Source organism: Aquila chrysaetos, chromosome 1, assembly GCF_900496995.4.
Source record: "Aquila chrysaetos chrysaetos chromosome 1, bAquChr1.4, whole genome shotgun sequence".
In the NCBI taxonomy this organism is placed as follows: domain Eukaryota; kingdom Metazoa; phylum Chordata; class Aves; order Accipitriformes; family Accipitridae; genus Aquila; species Aquila chrysaetos.
In genome coordinates, this window is record NC_044004.1 from 51,007,036 (window position 1) to 51,020,178 (window position 13,143).

The window sequence follows — 13,143 nt, forward strand, 5'->3', positions numbered from 1 at the left end:
AGATCCGTACCTCCAGCCCATGCCCAGCTCTGCGCTCTCAGCAGCACCCCGCAGGAGGTTGTTCTCCTGCAGGTGGTACAGCGGGGTGACCCGTGGGGCTAGCACCCCCAGCGCGCTCCTGCCCGAAGCACTGCCTGGCCCCCGCGCCAGCCCAGGGTATTGCCATCCCTGCCACGGGGCCGCCTCAGGTCACGCACTCTGCTCCCCTTCCCCGGCGCAGCCGTTTCCTCGTTTCTTTTTCTGGTGTCCCTTGAGCAATAGGGACAATAGGGCGTTTGGCAGCTCCGGTGGGATCCGGATGTCCCCAGGCGGCTTAGCTCACCCCGTGGAGCACGGACCTCCGGCAGATGTGCACCCAGCATCGCCTGCTGCTGCCACCCTCTGCTCCAGCCGTGCAAAACCCTCCACGTGCAAGGTGCCCTTCCTAGGGCAGAGCTGTTCCTCGAGAGGTCTGCGTTTGCCCCTGCATGACACCGTCCTCTTTATCACCGGTCACTGGGCTTCTCCGTGAGGCAGGAGAAACACAACTGCCCCCAAATGACTACCGTCTCCCACCACAGAAAAGGAGAGATATCCTGATTCTTATGTTAAAAGCCAGGTGGATTTTAAGGCACTGTTATGCTCTTCCAGAATCTGGCTCAATCCTTCCCTGGTTGGGAGCGGGCAGCATTCAACGCACCACTAAATCCACTGCCTGAGGTGTCTCAGTTTTGGCTGCCACTGAGTTTCGCCCTGTGCCACGGGCCCGGACACCCTCTGCCTGGGGATGTTTGCTCACCCTGCCAGGAGCAGGTCACACCAGGATTTCTCTGCAGCAACTGCTGGCAGGGGAAAAGAGAGAGGGAATTTCTACCCACCTCCTGGGCGAGGAGAAATTGTTTATCTTCCCTGGAAAGAAGGAATTGCCTGCACAGCTTCACAGCAAAGCTCCGGCTGACTCGGCACAGCAGCCACTGCACAGAGAGAGCCTGGCTGCTGCGAGGCAGTCCCGAGCTCGGGATGCACATCTTCATCTAACCAGGAGGAACTCTGAGACTCTGCCTTTGGCTGCAAAATGAACGGGGAGCATTCACAGGCCTCCGCCTCTATCCGGCACAGCCTTGAGGCCAGAAGGGAATACACATCCTGAGAGACGCAACAGTGTCATGGGAAGAGTCAGTGTGGTCTCTCGGGATATTTGACTTAAATCCAGACAGCCACAACTCTAGAGCTGGGCTTCTTCCTCCACTAAAAATAAACAAGAAAGGCCAAGAAGTCAGCAGATTTAAAGTCAAATCACGACAGGCCACAGCAGTAGCTAGACTCCCACCACAGCGAGCTGACGTCCAGATGCATGGCAGCCACCCTGCTTACTGCCTGTTTTGGTCCCACTCACGCTCCCTCCCACAGTCCCCCGAAGCAGCCAGAGATGGACAGGGGATGTGGCAACCTGCCACGACAGGAGAGGCAGGGGATGCCTGAGCCTTGCAGGGACTTCAGAGGATGCGAGGGCATTCCCCCCTCAAGTCACCCCTCTTGCTTTGGGGGTCCTTGTGAAGGAAGCGAGGCCACCGTGCGCTCAGCAGGACTGGAAACAAGCCCACCTTGTACAGAGCAGGTGAGGTGATTCCTGCCAGCAAGGAACCCCCTGGCCCTCATCCTACAGCCTGCATCTTAGAGGCCTTGCTGCTCTCCTCGCAGCACTGCCCACAAAGGGGAATGTTTCTCCGTCCGCTTCCTTCGACCTGGGGACTTGTGGGTTGTACCTGCTGATGAAAATGGTCACCACCATCGACGCGGCTGAGTGGTCTCTGCTCCCCGCCAGTGACGGAGCCAGGGGCACGGGGGATGTAGAGGATGCTCCCTGCCGGTACTTGCCCTGACTGCGCAGGACCTCCTTGGCCAAGAGGACAGTGCAGGCTGTTGATGGAGATCAGCTGCTCTCGGCAGGCACTTCAGGCATTTCCTCCCCACTCTGCCCATTGTTCGTAAGACAAATAGCTCTCCCTGGCCAGGGAACGGGCTTACTTACAGAGCCAGTGAGCTCATTCACCCCGGGGAGAGGAGCCTGAAAGCACAGGGACTGTTTTTTCTGCAGATCACAGGGAGCTGACAGCCTGCGTTATGTCAAAAGTAGCAGCCGGAGAGGAGTTCCCGCTGCTGTTATGTAGTTGCTTTTCTGCTGCAGCAGCACGTGGCAGAGCCTGTGACTTCCTCGATGAGGCTATCATTTGGCATCTGTTCCTGACACCCGTCCCGTGCCGGGCACCTCTTCTCTGCTCAGCCGCATCAGGCGGAGATCAGGCATCTCCCAGCCCACCCACCAGCCCCTTGCTGGTACCTGGATCGTCTATCGCAGCTCAGGGTTTGCTGGTCCTCGCTGATCTTCCTTTGGTGTCCACACACACACACAAATAAATCACACCCCGGCAAGCAGAGCAATAACTTTTTTGCTAAAATTAAGGGGGCTGCAGGTTATGTCACTAAAGGCAAAAATAAGCTCAATGTGAAGCACTGTGGGGTATGCCCTGGCGCTTGGGTGTGCACGGGAAGTCCTGACCACAAACATACAAAGCTGTGTACCGCATGCTGAAGCTCGCATGGGCACCAGCCTGGTTCCCCGCCAGCCCTCCTGAGCACTGCATCGCTGTGCCATGGCCCCGGGTGAAACACAGACTGGGAACACTCTCCACGAGACAGCAAATCAAACCAAAAAGCTAGACATCGTTCACCCTCACAAGCTCTTGCATGTCTGAAAATAGATCTGCTCCAGCCTCCTAAGTTGCTGGGAAAGTATTTTCCCTTCAAAATGACTTTATATGGAGAAGGGGAAACCTTCAGTAAGCAGCATCTACTCATTCTAGCTGGCACGGCCTCAGCTGCTCCCTCCCAGGTCAGTGCTCTGCGAGAGGCAGCAGCAGACGGGAAGTGCAAGCAGCTTCTGGCCTTCCCCATTCCCAAAGCTGCCTGCTTTCTGGCAGACTTACAAGCCTCCTTCTTTGCCTTTTTCTGAAGGCATTTCTCCCCCTCCTTTAACCTGGCCTTGAAGAGACTAAGGAGGTACAGAAGGAAGCTCCGAGACATCCAGACCAAAGGAGATGCCGGATGCTAAGCCTGTGCAGATACTCCCCTCAGACTTCAGCAGCCCAGTGACCCTGAAAAGGCTGCAAACGCAAACGCAGCTTTGCCCCAAGCCCTGGAGACTTGGGACTGAGTCAGCGTGAGGCAGGGCCCTGGGCCACCATCTGTCTGCCATGGATCTCCTCCTGCTTCCCACCCCACCGGGCTCAGCGTGGAGCAGACCGATAAGAGCTGGAAATCCCACCCCTGCTGTTTTACCACGGTTCGGGAACGCCGCCTTCAGAGACCTTGTGCATGACCTTTATATGGCTATTTATCAGTCGCCCATGGGGTTTACATATGGGTGGGAGGGAGAAGCGGGCGGCCCTGCAAAGGACGAAGTCCCAAGCCCTTTCTCCCTTATCTAGCAGGCAGGATGGGTCTGTGCTGGCCCCAGCGTTGTGCCCAGAGAAAAGGCTGTGCCTCTGCATGCCTCGTGCCCAGCTCAGCGCTCTGCCGCATCCAGCAGCATCCTCAACGCAAGCTGAATCTCAAAGCTGGGGCAATGGGGAGGCCAGTGTGGCTGAGGCTGCTCTGAAGCTCAGCTGCAAGCTTATAACCACACTTGCCCCTGGAACCAGCCAAATGGGGAAAGGGCAAGCCCTCTGAGCGGAGATGACACTGTCCTTGTGAGCGGACTGCAACAAGCCAACCTCCCTCCTGCCTTTTCCCCCTGTCTTGCCCTTTTTTCCCACCTCCCCTTCCTTTTGCCAGTCTCTGAAATATGTTGTCCCTGAGGTCAAACAGGCAGTAGCTTCCTGCAAACATGCTTGCTGCTTCCCAGCCATATCTGGATGCGTATTTGGGTTTTTTTGTCCCCGACCTCCCAGACAAGCTCTATCAAGAAACTTCTCTCCCGCCTCCCCTCTTCTCTTCGTGTGACCTTGGCTCAGTTTTACTAAGAAAACTGTCATGGCACAAGGACGACCATGAGCTAAAGCCTGGAAAGAATGTGAAAAGCTTGCGGTGGGAGACACGGAAACAAAGCATGGCAGCATTTATGCATGGAAAAGCAAGCAGGGCTTTCAAAAGTCCGACCTGATTAGACTTGTTATGTGGTAATCTCCTATTTAGTATGAACCTCAATCAACCTCAGCCCAACAAAGGATTAAATGCATTTTTTTAAACACGGCATGCCTTTCCAGCAACAGAAAAAAACAAACATGGGGAGGAATTTGCTGATCTGTAGTCATTCCTTCCTAGTGATTTTGGATACGCTATGATGATTGAGAATGAAGACACAGGTGAAATGTGGGATCCTCTTGGGCAGTGGAGGTGTTTGCATAGTCCCCGGCATATTGGTGCTCTCCAAGACTCTGAGCTGCCGAGTAATACATTAAACAGCTTCCCTAATAAGATTTTAGCATAGTAACCATAAAAACTCAAGCTCCAATGAACCAAAACCTTTTCAAATAACTAGATGCCTTTTAAGGAGGAATTTATGGCCTATCCTACAGGAGTGGAAAACCCCAAAGTTACAGATGAATTTTAAAAATACCAGCATAAAGCTTCAGCCCTAGAAACTCTGTCTCAAAATCCCAATGCACTGTGTGCTGGGAAAGCAAGCACCACACTGAAAAATATCACATCCCCACACCACCCTCCATCTGAAAGGACCCCGCAGTACAAAACAAAACAAAAGGTGTAACCCCACCACGCACCTGCGCGGCTCTGCTCTGCCACGGACTCTCTGGACGCAGCACAAAAATGCTGGCAAGATCCACCTGCAAATGCAACGCTCTCCTTTGTGGTGGGAGAAAGCGGGTAGCAGGCCACTGCTGCAATACCCCCGCTCCCAGCTGATGCAGAAACCCAAACCAGCTTTCCAGGAGAATTAGGGAATTCAGTTCATTTCCATCCACAGATGACTTAGCAAAAAACTTGTCTAAATCTCTCTTTCACCAGCAAAGAAGCAAGCACTCATAAAATGTGGGTGTTTGTTAAGTCCCTTAAAATCCAGGAAAGGAAGAATGGGAGGAAAGAACTAAAGCACTCTAATCCACTTGTTAACTAAAAAGCACAAATCCACAAGAGTTTCTTGCAAAATGTGATCGGATATGAACTATGCTCTCTGGTGTCTAAAAGAGTTGGGAGCCTTTGAATTTAAGGCAGCTGTATCAGGAGAACATGAGCCAACGTCAGTGATAACAGCAGTCTGCCATCTCCCAGAAGATTTTCCCCCAAAATCCTGTTTCTGCTCTACTCTGGCAGTGGATTAAAAAAAACCCAACAAACCACCCTCAAAACTGAAATATTTCTGGCAAAGCCTCAACAGCTGAATTTGTACGGAATGAGCCAACAGATGTGACTCATGGTTCTTGTTTTAAAATCGACCTGTGGGAACTCAGCACCTCTTTGTCTGCAGCACAGATGCAGCTTTATGGGACACTGAGGCACCAGCAAAGCAAAACCACTGCTGGGGTAAAGTGGCAGGAATTTGAGGGGGTGTACTTGCCCCTGGGGCTGTCAGTCTCCATGAGACCTTGGCAGCCACGATCCTATGACCATCAGCCCATTTTTTAAGCCCTGTGGACAGCCAAGAAACCTTGCACCCACCTTTTCCTGAGCCCCAGAGCTGGCAGGTGGCACCTTAGGAAAAAAACCCCTTCTAGGAGGGATGCTGTCTGGGCTTCTGGCAAGCCAAAATGATACCCCTCTGGGGGGACAGCTCAGCTCCGGTGACTGGGATCTCTTTGCTGGTGAAAGAGAGATTTAGGCAAGTTTAGCGATGGTTATAGCTTTAAAAGAATCTCTCTCCTGGTCCTGCTGTTCATAAGCTCTGCAACCTGTGGGATGGATCCTGCAAGGTGCTGAGCCCTCGTCACCATAGAGCAAACCCCTGCACGCTCCCAACGCTGGGAAAAGACTTTCATGGAGCCATGGAGAGACAAGCCACGTTCAGATCAATAGAAATAAAGCAGGCTGCTTGGCGAGCCAGCAAATCTACCCTTCGCTCAGAGGCGCCCGGAGTTTCTACCTCCAGGAGGTCTTTGTAGGTAGGTACAAAGCAGCACCAGTTCCCTGGAGAGTGAAACGCTGTCCTCTGATGTCCACCGACAGCCGCTTTGTGGTATGCTGCATTTGGGCAAGAACAGGCGCTTGGCTTCCACCAAGAGAGAAGAGAGCATAAAATACAGACAAAGCCCTGACTGACAATGGCAAAGCAACCTGGAGACCCCAACCCTGGTGGAACAAGTATCAGGGACTTCAAACCATAAGGCCTTTGGGCTGTAATGAGGCAACTTCAGCAGTATTTCCAGCAGTCATAACATGTCCCTCGAAGCAGGTATTTGCTGGTAGCTAATGATAAGAGAGGCTCGGGGGTATCTGTCCCTTCTTGCACTGGTTAGGCAACAAGTCTGTGCCTGGTATTTTTCAGCTCAGAAAGATCGTCATGCCAAAAATCCTGCTAGCTTTTTGATGGGGGTTGGTGCTTTGAGGTTGTTTTTCTGCCTGGCTTGAGCTGAGCCACGCAACCCTAATTCTTTATGCCAGCTGGCTTTGCATGGCAGTGGGTACCATGATCCTCCCGCCCCAGGTCCCAGCTGGCTGTAAACAACCTCAGTGCGTGCGCTGCAGAATTAATTTCAGCCTAAGTTACTGAAGCCACCAACTCCATAAGAGGCTCTCCTGAGCATCTGCGCGCAGCCGGGTGACGGCAGAGGGCAGCTCCCCGGCTGTCACGGCAGCCTCCCCTCCTGCCGAGGGGACCATCGGAGGTGGCACCCCTGACCGCCTGTACCTGCCCCACCAGCAGACTTCTGCTTTGTGTCCGGGCCTGCCCTGCCTGCAAGAGCTGGCAGCAGACCTGAGCGTAGCTGTGCACGTTCACGGGCAGAGAGCAAAGGGCCGAGCCATTTAAAGGCAATGCTGGAAAGCAGCTGGAAGACTTCCGAGCATCCATCTGCTGCACAGCCTCGGCTCCCTGGCTCCCTGGCAGGGAGTGGGGCAAACCCAGAGCCAGCTGTGAGTGCAGGCGTGAGGGCACAGCACGAGCCCAGCCAGGAGGGAGCACCACGGCATCGCTGCCTGCTCCCCCGGAGCAAACGCAGGCAGCTTTGCCGTGCCCTGCTGACCCAGCACAGGCAGCCTCAAGGAGCTGGGAATCAAGAAGGGTCCCTTTTTCCAGCCATTCCCAACGGTCCTGTCCAGGCGCAACCCACTCCACGAAGGACTGGCTGGATCCCTGCACCTGCCAAGTGCAGGTATAGCAAGGGTTATTTCCATCTTCTCAAACTCTTCTCAACTGTGTCTTCCTTTGCCCTGCAGCAGGAAGTTTTGGCTGCAACGGAAATACCTTTTTCTGCATGGCTTCACTATTTGTGTACAAAGAACACAGGCATCAGATCCGAGAGGTCTGGGAAACAAGCAGCAGAAAGAGAATCCCGAGGACAAGGTCAAGGCGAATTATGTAGGGCTGAGAACTGGCTCCTTCCTTTTGCTATTTAACAACAAAGAAACATCCAAGTTTTTCCCAGTCGGTGGGCAGTATCTCTTAGCAAGCAAAAACTGCCGAGCACTGTGCAGAAAACCCTGCAATCAGCACCACGATGAATATAGAAAGCTCAGCTGGACGTGCATTTGGTCAGCTTTGTCAAATATAATTTTAATGAACTTTTATCCCCTTGGAAATATATCTATGGTGGAAAAATATGTGTGTCTCAAGGAGTACTTTGCATGTTAAGCCTTATGTAGCTCAGTGCTTTGTTTCTAGGCGGCTTTACTCATGCCCACATGCTGTTGCCTATGACAAATCAGTAGGACTGCCCCTCCCAACAGGTATACCTCCTTCAGACCCTTTGAATAGCTGGTACGTATGGGACAGAGAGGGAGACAAGGCAAGAGAAAGGGTATGAAATGCAACCCCAGTTAACCAAGGAATAGGAGCCCAAGTCTTTTAATCGCTTGTGGCCGATCCCCGTCTCAAGCATATATTTCAAGGCAGAAAAAGAGGAGGTGGCTGCGGTAAGCCTCAATCCCACCTTGCCTGAGAGGTGAGGTTTGAGCCAACAGTGGCCAGGAATCAAGAAAGGGATAAATCAGCAGTGTTTGCCCCATTTGCCTCAGTCTGTGTCCTCCTGCCCTGCCACCCCTAGCATGCCGTAGTGCTAGGGTGGGTGAGGAGGAGCATCTACCAACAAGCCATTCCCAGACGCATTCCCTTCTTCCGCTGGATGCCCCATCTCCAGCTGCCGCCCTTCCTGCCGACGACAGCAAAGGCCGACGGCAGCCACAGCTCAGCACCTCCTCCTCCCCCCGAGCACCAGCTTTCAAATAGGATGTGCAAAACAAGCCCTCCCTCTCCAGCTCCACTTGGAAAAAAAAAAAAAAAGAGCAATCAAACACAGTTAGGACCCACTGCTGGAAACATGTTTTTCTGGATCTCTTCTCAGACTTGTAAGGCTGCTCGCTCTTGGACCCAAAGGATGTGATCCTGATAGTCCAGCGCGTGCATGCAGACACCTCAGAGCCCAAGTCCCCTGTCCCCCAAGGACCTCCTTCTGTGCAAAAGCTGCCAGACAAATGACTGATACAAGAAGGATGCTGCCTGTTTGTAGTCTCCCTGTGCAGGATCCCACCCTAGAGAGCACCTTAAGGAGATCACGTCCATTTGTGGTGGGAAATGGCAAAAGCCAGAACTTCCACTCTTTGACTCCCACAGCATCTAGGTTCTTTTAGAAACCCAGAAAAGTGCCGTCTCCTATCTGGAAAGATACTGAAGCAGGCTCTACCCCGCGTGTCTGATGGGATGGATGTCCTCTCCTGCCATTGTTTCAAAATCTGTGTGGAGATTACAGCTCCCCTCCCCTCCCCACCCAACAGTCCTAACTGCCAGGAGGTCCTGAGGGCTACAGAAATACTTCCAGATGTCTACCACGTGTGTGGGCTGAGTCCCTGCCTCAGCTGCAAGCCACAGAGCGATGCGTATCACCAGAAGAAGGTCCACAGCACAAGGAAGGTTCACGCAGCCAAGGGAAGTCTCAGAAGAGTCAGTTGCGACACCACTGCTGAGCACCCCACGTCCCTCCTGCTCCCTTCCCCGAGATGCTGGGTCAGAGCTCTCCCAGCCACAGGAGCCAAAAGAAGAGCGGCTCCCCAGAGTGACATTTTGCCAGTGGCTTGGCACCACATGCTCCAGCAAAGTTCTTAAACAACAGGTAACAGCCTGCAAAGGTGTCTTGCTGCACATCTGCACACCCCAAGGGACTTTCTCCAAGGAAGGGATGCAGTTTGTGCATGGAGTGGCTGTCCTGCACTGTGACCCTCTTCAGAGAAGCTGCCGCTGTGATGACCAGAGGATGGGGAAAGTCTTCTGGGAGCTGTTTGAGGCTGGCAGGCCGGTGGCCTCCCATCATCCTGCCTAGTGGCTCATGTTTGCATTGACCTCATCAAACTCTGTCTCCATAGTCTGGGTCAAAGCCTCACCAGGCCAAGCCAGCACCCAGTCTGCGGTGGACACAGGGAAGTGTGGCCAAGGGTTGGGGCAGTAGCTTACAATATGAGTATCGATACCTGTTTCGCCACGAACTCCCAGGTGACTTTGGGCAAGACAAGTGAGAGCCCAGCCCTCTTCTCAAGTACACAACTGAAGCGTGACCTCAGACATCTTTCAGACACGTCTGCTCACTTGGTCTGCGCTGGCAGGGCCAAGCAGCAGCACGGATTTTTAGGAATGCTGTGACCATCTCCCAAGTCTGCTGGGCAGGAAAGGCTCCTTCCAAATGCTAGAGGGAGGCCCAGACAGAGGCTGTTCTCTCTTACCCCACATTAGCCTGCGGGCTGAAGCTCCTTCTCTCCCGGAGTTAACACTGTAGCACAATGTTTCTGGCTAATATATAAGCCTGATGTTTTGCACAGGGTTTGTGAAAAGCCATGTGGGGCATTTAATGGGCAACATCAAAGTGCATAACCCAGTCCTGACCCAGCCTTTCGTGCTTTCCTTGGGAGCTTCAGAAACGTTTTTTTGCAAGACATACTTGGCCTCACTTATGGGAAGAAAGAGAAGGAGGGGGTGGAGGTTGTGACCCTACACATACTGTGTTTATGAAAACACTCCTCCACCAAAACGGCATTGGCGCTGCAGTATTGTCCTTGAGACGATCAGTAAAGGGCTTGCGTGCTCTGTCCCACCCCTCCCTCCCTCTCTCCCAGCAAAACCCACTCTCAGCAGCCAGGACTTCTGGTAGAGGCTCCGCAGCAGAACAATTTCTTCTTTGAGCACCAACCCTAAGCTAAAGCTTGGGAAGAATCGAGCTCCTGGTTAGAAATGCTGCAAGTGCAAACCGCTGTGTGCAGCTCAGGGGAAAGTCACTGCTTGTTTTCATTTCGAACCAAAGCAAGCCAGCGAACGTTGGCTCTGAATTTCTGTGGCTTTCACATCCATTTAATCGTTTCCTTTTCTCGCCGTTTGCAACCTTCCTCCGCCGAACCCTCCCCTGGACAGCTCAACCCTTTTGTCCCACGTCACAGCATCCCACATTTCAAGCCGCAGGCCAAGTATGAAAAGCAGGGCAGTGTAGTTCCAGCACGGCTGGAAGCCGAGAGTGGCTACGCTTCTCCGCACTTCTGGCGCTGGTCTGAAGTCTTACTCCGAGCTTAGGCAGCATCACCCGGCTGGGACTCCCGAGTCCATTTCAGGTGGTTTTGAAACCATCCTGACTTTACGAGTAAGCACCCCGGTGGGATAAAGCAGCACGAGGAGCACTCGGGACCAGCGGTTTCACCGGGAAGTCGCTCAGCACGGCCGGGCACCCACCCACCCACGCTCCCCCCCACGCTCCCTCCCGCCCCGCGGCAGCGCCCGCCGCCCGGCCCGGCCCGGCCCGGCCCTCCCGCTGCCTTCCCCGAGCGCTTCCCCTCGGGCCGCCGCCCCGCACCTTGCTCGCAGGCTCCCTTGCTGCGCTGGCTGATGGCGGGCTCGCCGCGGCTCTGGGCGCGCAGGCTGGCGGCGCGGAGCTGGCAGCCGCTGCCGTAGGTGAGCCCGTCGCTGCCGCACACCGGGTAGCGGCTCTTGCAGAGGCACACGCCGGACGGGGCGGCGGCGGCGGAGGGGGGGTGTCCCGCCGCCGGGCCGCCCTTGGCCTTACGGCGCTGGCGGCTCTTCACGCACTCGAGGCCGGGGGCGCAGCGGCCTCCCGCAGCGCCGCCGCACGCCTCCCCCTCGCCCCGGCCGCACTGCCAGCAGCAGCCGCAGGCGTCCCGCACCCGGCCCAGCGGGCAGCCCCGCGGCGGCAGCGCCGGGCACTGAGCCGCCTCGCAGGGCCCGCAGCCCGTCGCCGCCGCCGCCGCCGCCGTCGCCGCCGCCGGAGCGGGCACCGCCGGCAGCAGCAGCGGCAGCAGCGGCAGCAGCAGCAGCGCGGAGGGCGGCATGGCGGCACGGCGCCGCCCGCCCCCGGCAGGCACTTATGCCGCGGCGGGGGAAACCCCTCCCCGGCGGCGCCGGCCCGGCCCCGGCCACGGTCACGGCCACGGCCCCCGCCGCGGCAGCGGGGCACCGCCGCCCTCCCGCGGCCGCCGGCCCCTTCGCGTGCGGTCCCGGCTGCCCCTCAGCTGCGGCGTCACGTTGGGTCCCCTCCCTGGTCGCCACCCGCCCCCGCTCGGCTCCCAGCCGTCAGCTGCGAGGGGCTGCAGAGGCCCCGGTGTGCCCGAGGGACGGGGTCGGTCTCCCGCGGGAGCAGGGACGAGGGAGAAAAGGAGAGCCGTCGGGTTTCCTTCGTGCATACTTGGGACAAAGTTCTTGCCCGCTGCCTTCTTTCACCTCGGCTTGTGGATAATCACCTGCCCCGGGATGGCTCCTGAGGGGTCCCCGAGGGCGGGGGGCCGTTGCCACCAGCAGAAACTGGGAATGCTTCTCACGCAGCGCTGGGCAACGCTGCTCGAGTCTGTCGGGACAGTGCCTTGGAAGCGCAGCGCCCCAAAGCATCGTGGTGCTGTTAAACCCCTCGGCGGGGCAGTGGGGCGGCACAGAGCGCTCTTTTCTGCCCTTCCGCTTCCCTCCCCTCCGGCCTGGCTGCATCTGCGGGGGCTTCCTCTTGTATGGGGGCGGCCCAGGCCAAGGCGATGCTCAGCCCTGGTACTGCCGGGGCCTGCGCGGCGGGCGCTGCTTCGGCACTCCTTGGTGGGGAAGGACGGAGGTAGTCGGTGTGCCTCGCTGTGAAACTGGGGGATGCGGCACTGCCCGGTATGGGTTGCCAGCGGCTGAGCCCTGCTGGGTGGCCTGGCAGGTCACCGGGTCCCTTCACATGCAGGGCAGCTGGGGGCCGTGAGTGAGACAGGCCGGCTGAGAGAGGCTGCAAGTTCCCCACGCTCCCAAATCTGCTCTGGAGGGATTGACCCGCTTGTGCCCGTTCAGCTGCCGACACTGTGGGAATGGGCTTCCGCCGCACGCTTCCTTGGCTCCCTGGGGCCCGCCATGGGACATTCCTCCTCGGACACCATGGCGTCTGCATACATTTCCTCGGATTTCCCCATTCCCCTCACCCTGGAAGTGCTCTGTGCTGTTCTCCTGAGAGAAGGGCTGCCCTCATAAGCAAGCACTATGCCAAACTCGAGGTGTTTGACACATGGGGGGTTTTGTGTTTTTGTTTTGTTTTGGTTTGGTTTTTTTACGGGTAAGTCACTATAGAAGTGATGAAAAGGGGTGAAATGGCCAAAGTATGGACGGACACATCTGCCAAACCCAGTTCTAGCTATAAAACCCATTTTGCGCAGTTCACCTCTCTCCTCTGTCTCCTGCCAGTTGCCAGGCATCTCCCTCATGGGCCCCCAGGTTCCTTTTGGTCAGGCTATCGCAAGCCCTGACACCTCTTGGGCAGAGAACCGCAGGGTGTTTGAGGACCCTGCAGTAGCTTCCCAGAGCAAGCCTTTCTGACATGAAGTCACTGTCAGCAGGCCACTCGGCAGGAAGAAAAATGTAGCTCTGAACGGAAGAAGGACATCAATGCGTGTCCTTTCCTCCCCTCGAATCTCTTCAGTTCTTCATTTCTGTGCCAAACAAGAGGCGAGTGCCCTTGCCTCTGCTTGGAGCAGTTTTTTCCTCCAAGG

At 55.9% G+C, this 13,143-nt stretch overlaps 1 protein-coding gene across 1 annotated transcript in view; it reads right to left on the reverse strand.

Annotated features, from left to right (window-relative positions):
* IGFBP7 (insulin like growth factor binding protein 7) overlaps window positions 1-11,507 on the reverse strand; it is an 18,775-nt gene extending 7,268 nt beyond the window's left edge. Inside the window, exon 1 of the mRNA XM_029998401.2 lies at window positions 10,977-11,507. Coding sequence (XP_029854261.1) covers window positions 10,977-11,469 — 493 coding nt within the window. The 5' untranslated portion in view covers window positions 11,470-11,507. The remainder of the gene's footprint in view (window positions 1-10,976) is intronic.
* Between the last annotated feature and the right edge of the window lie 1,636 nt (window positions 11,508-13,143).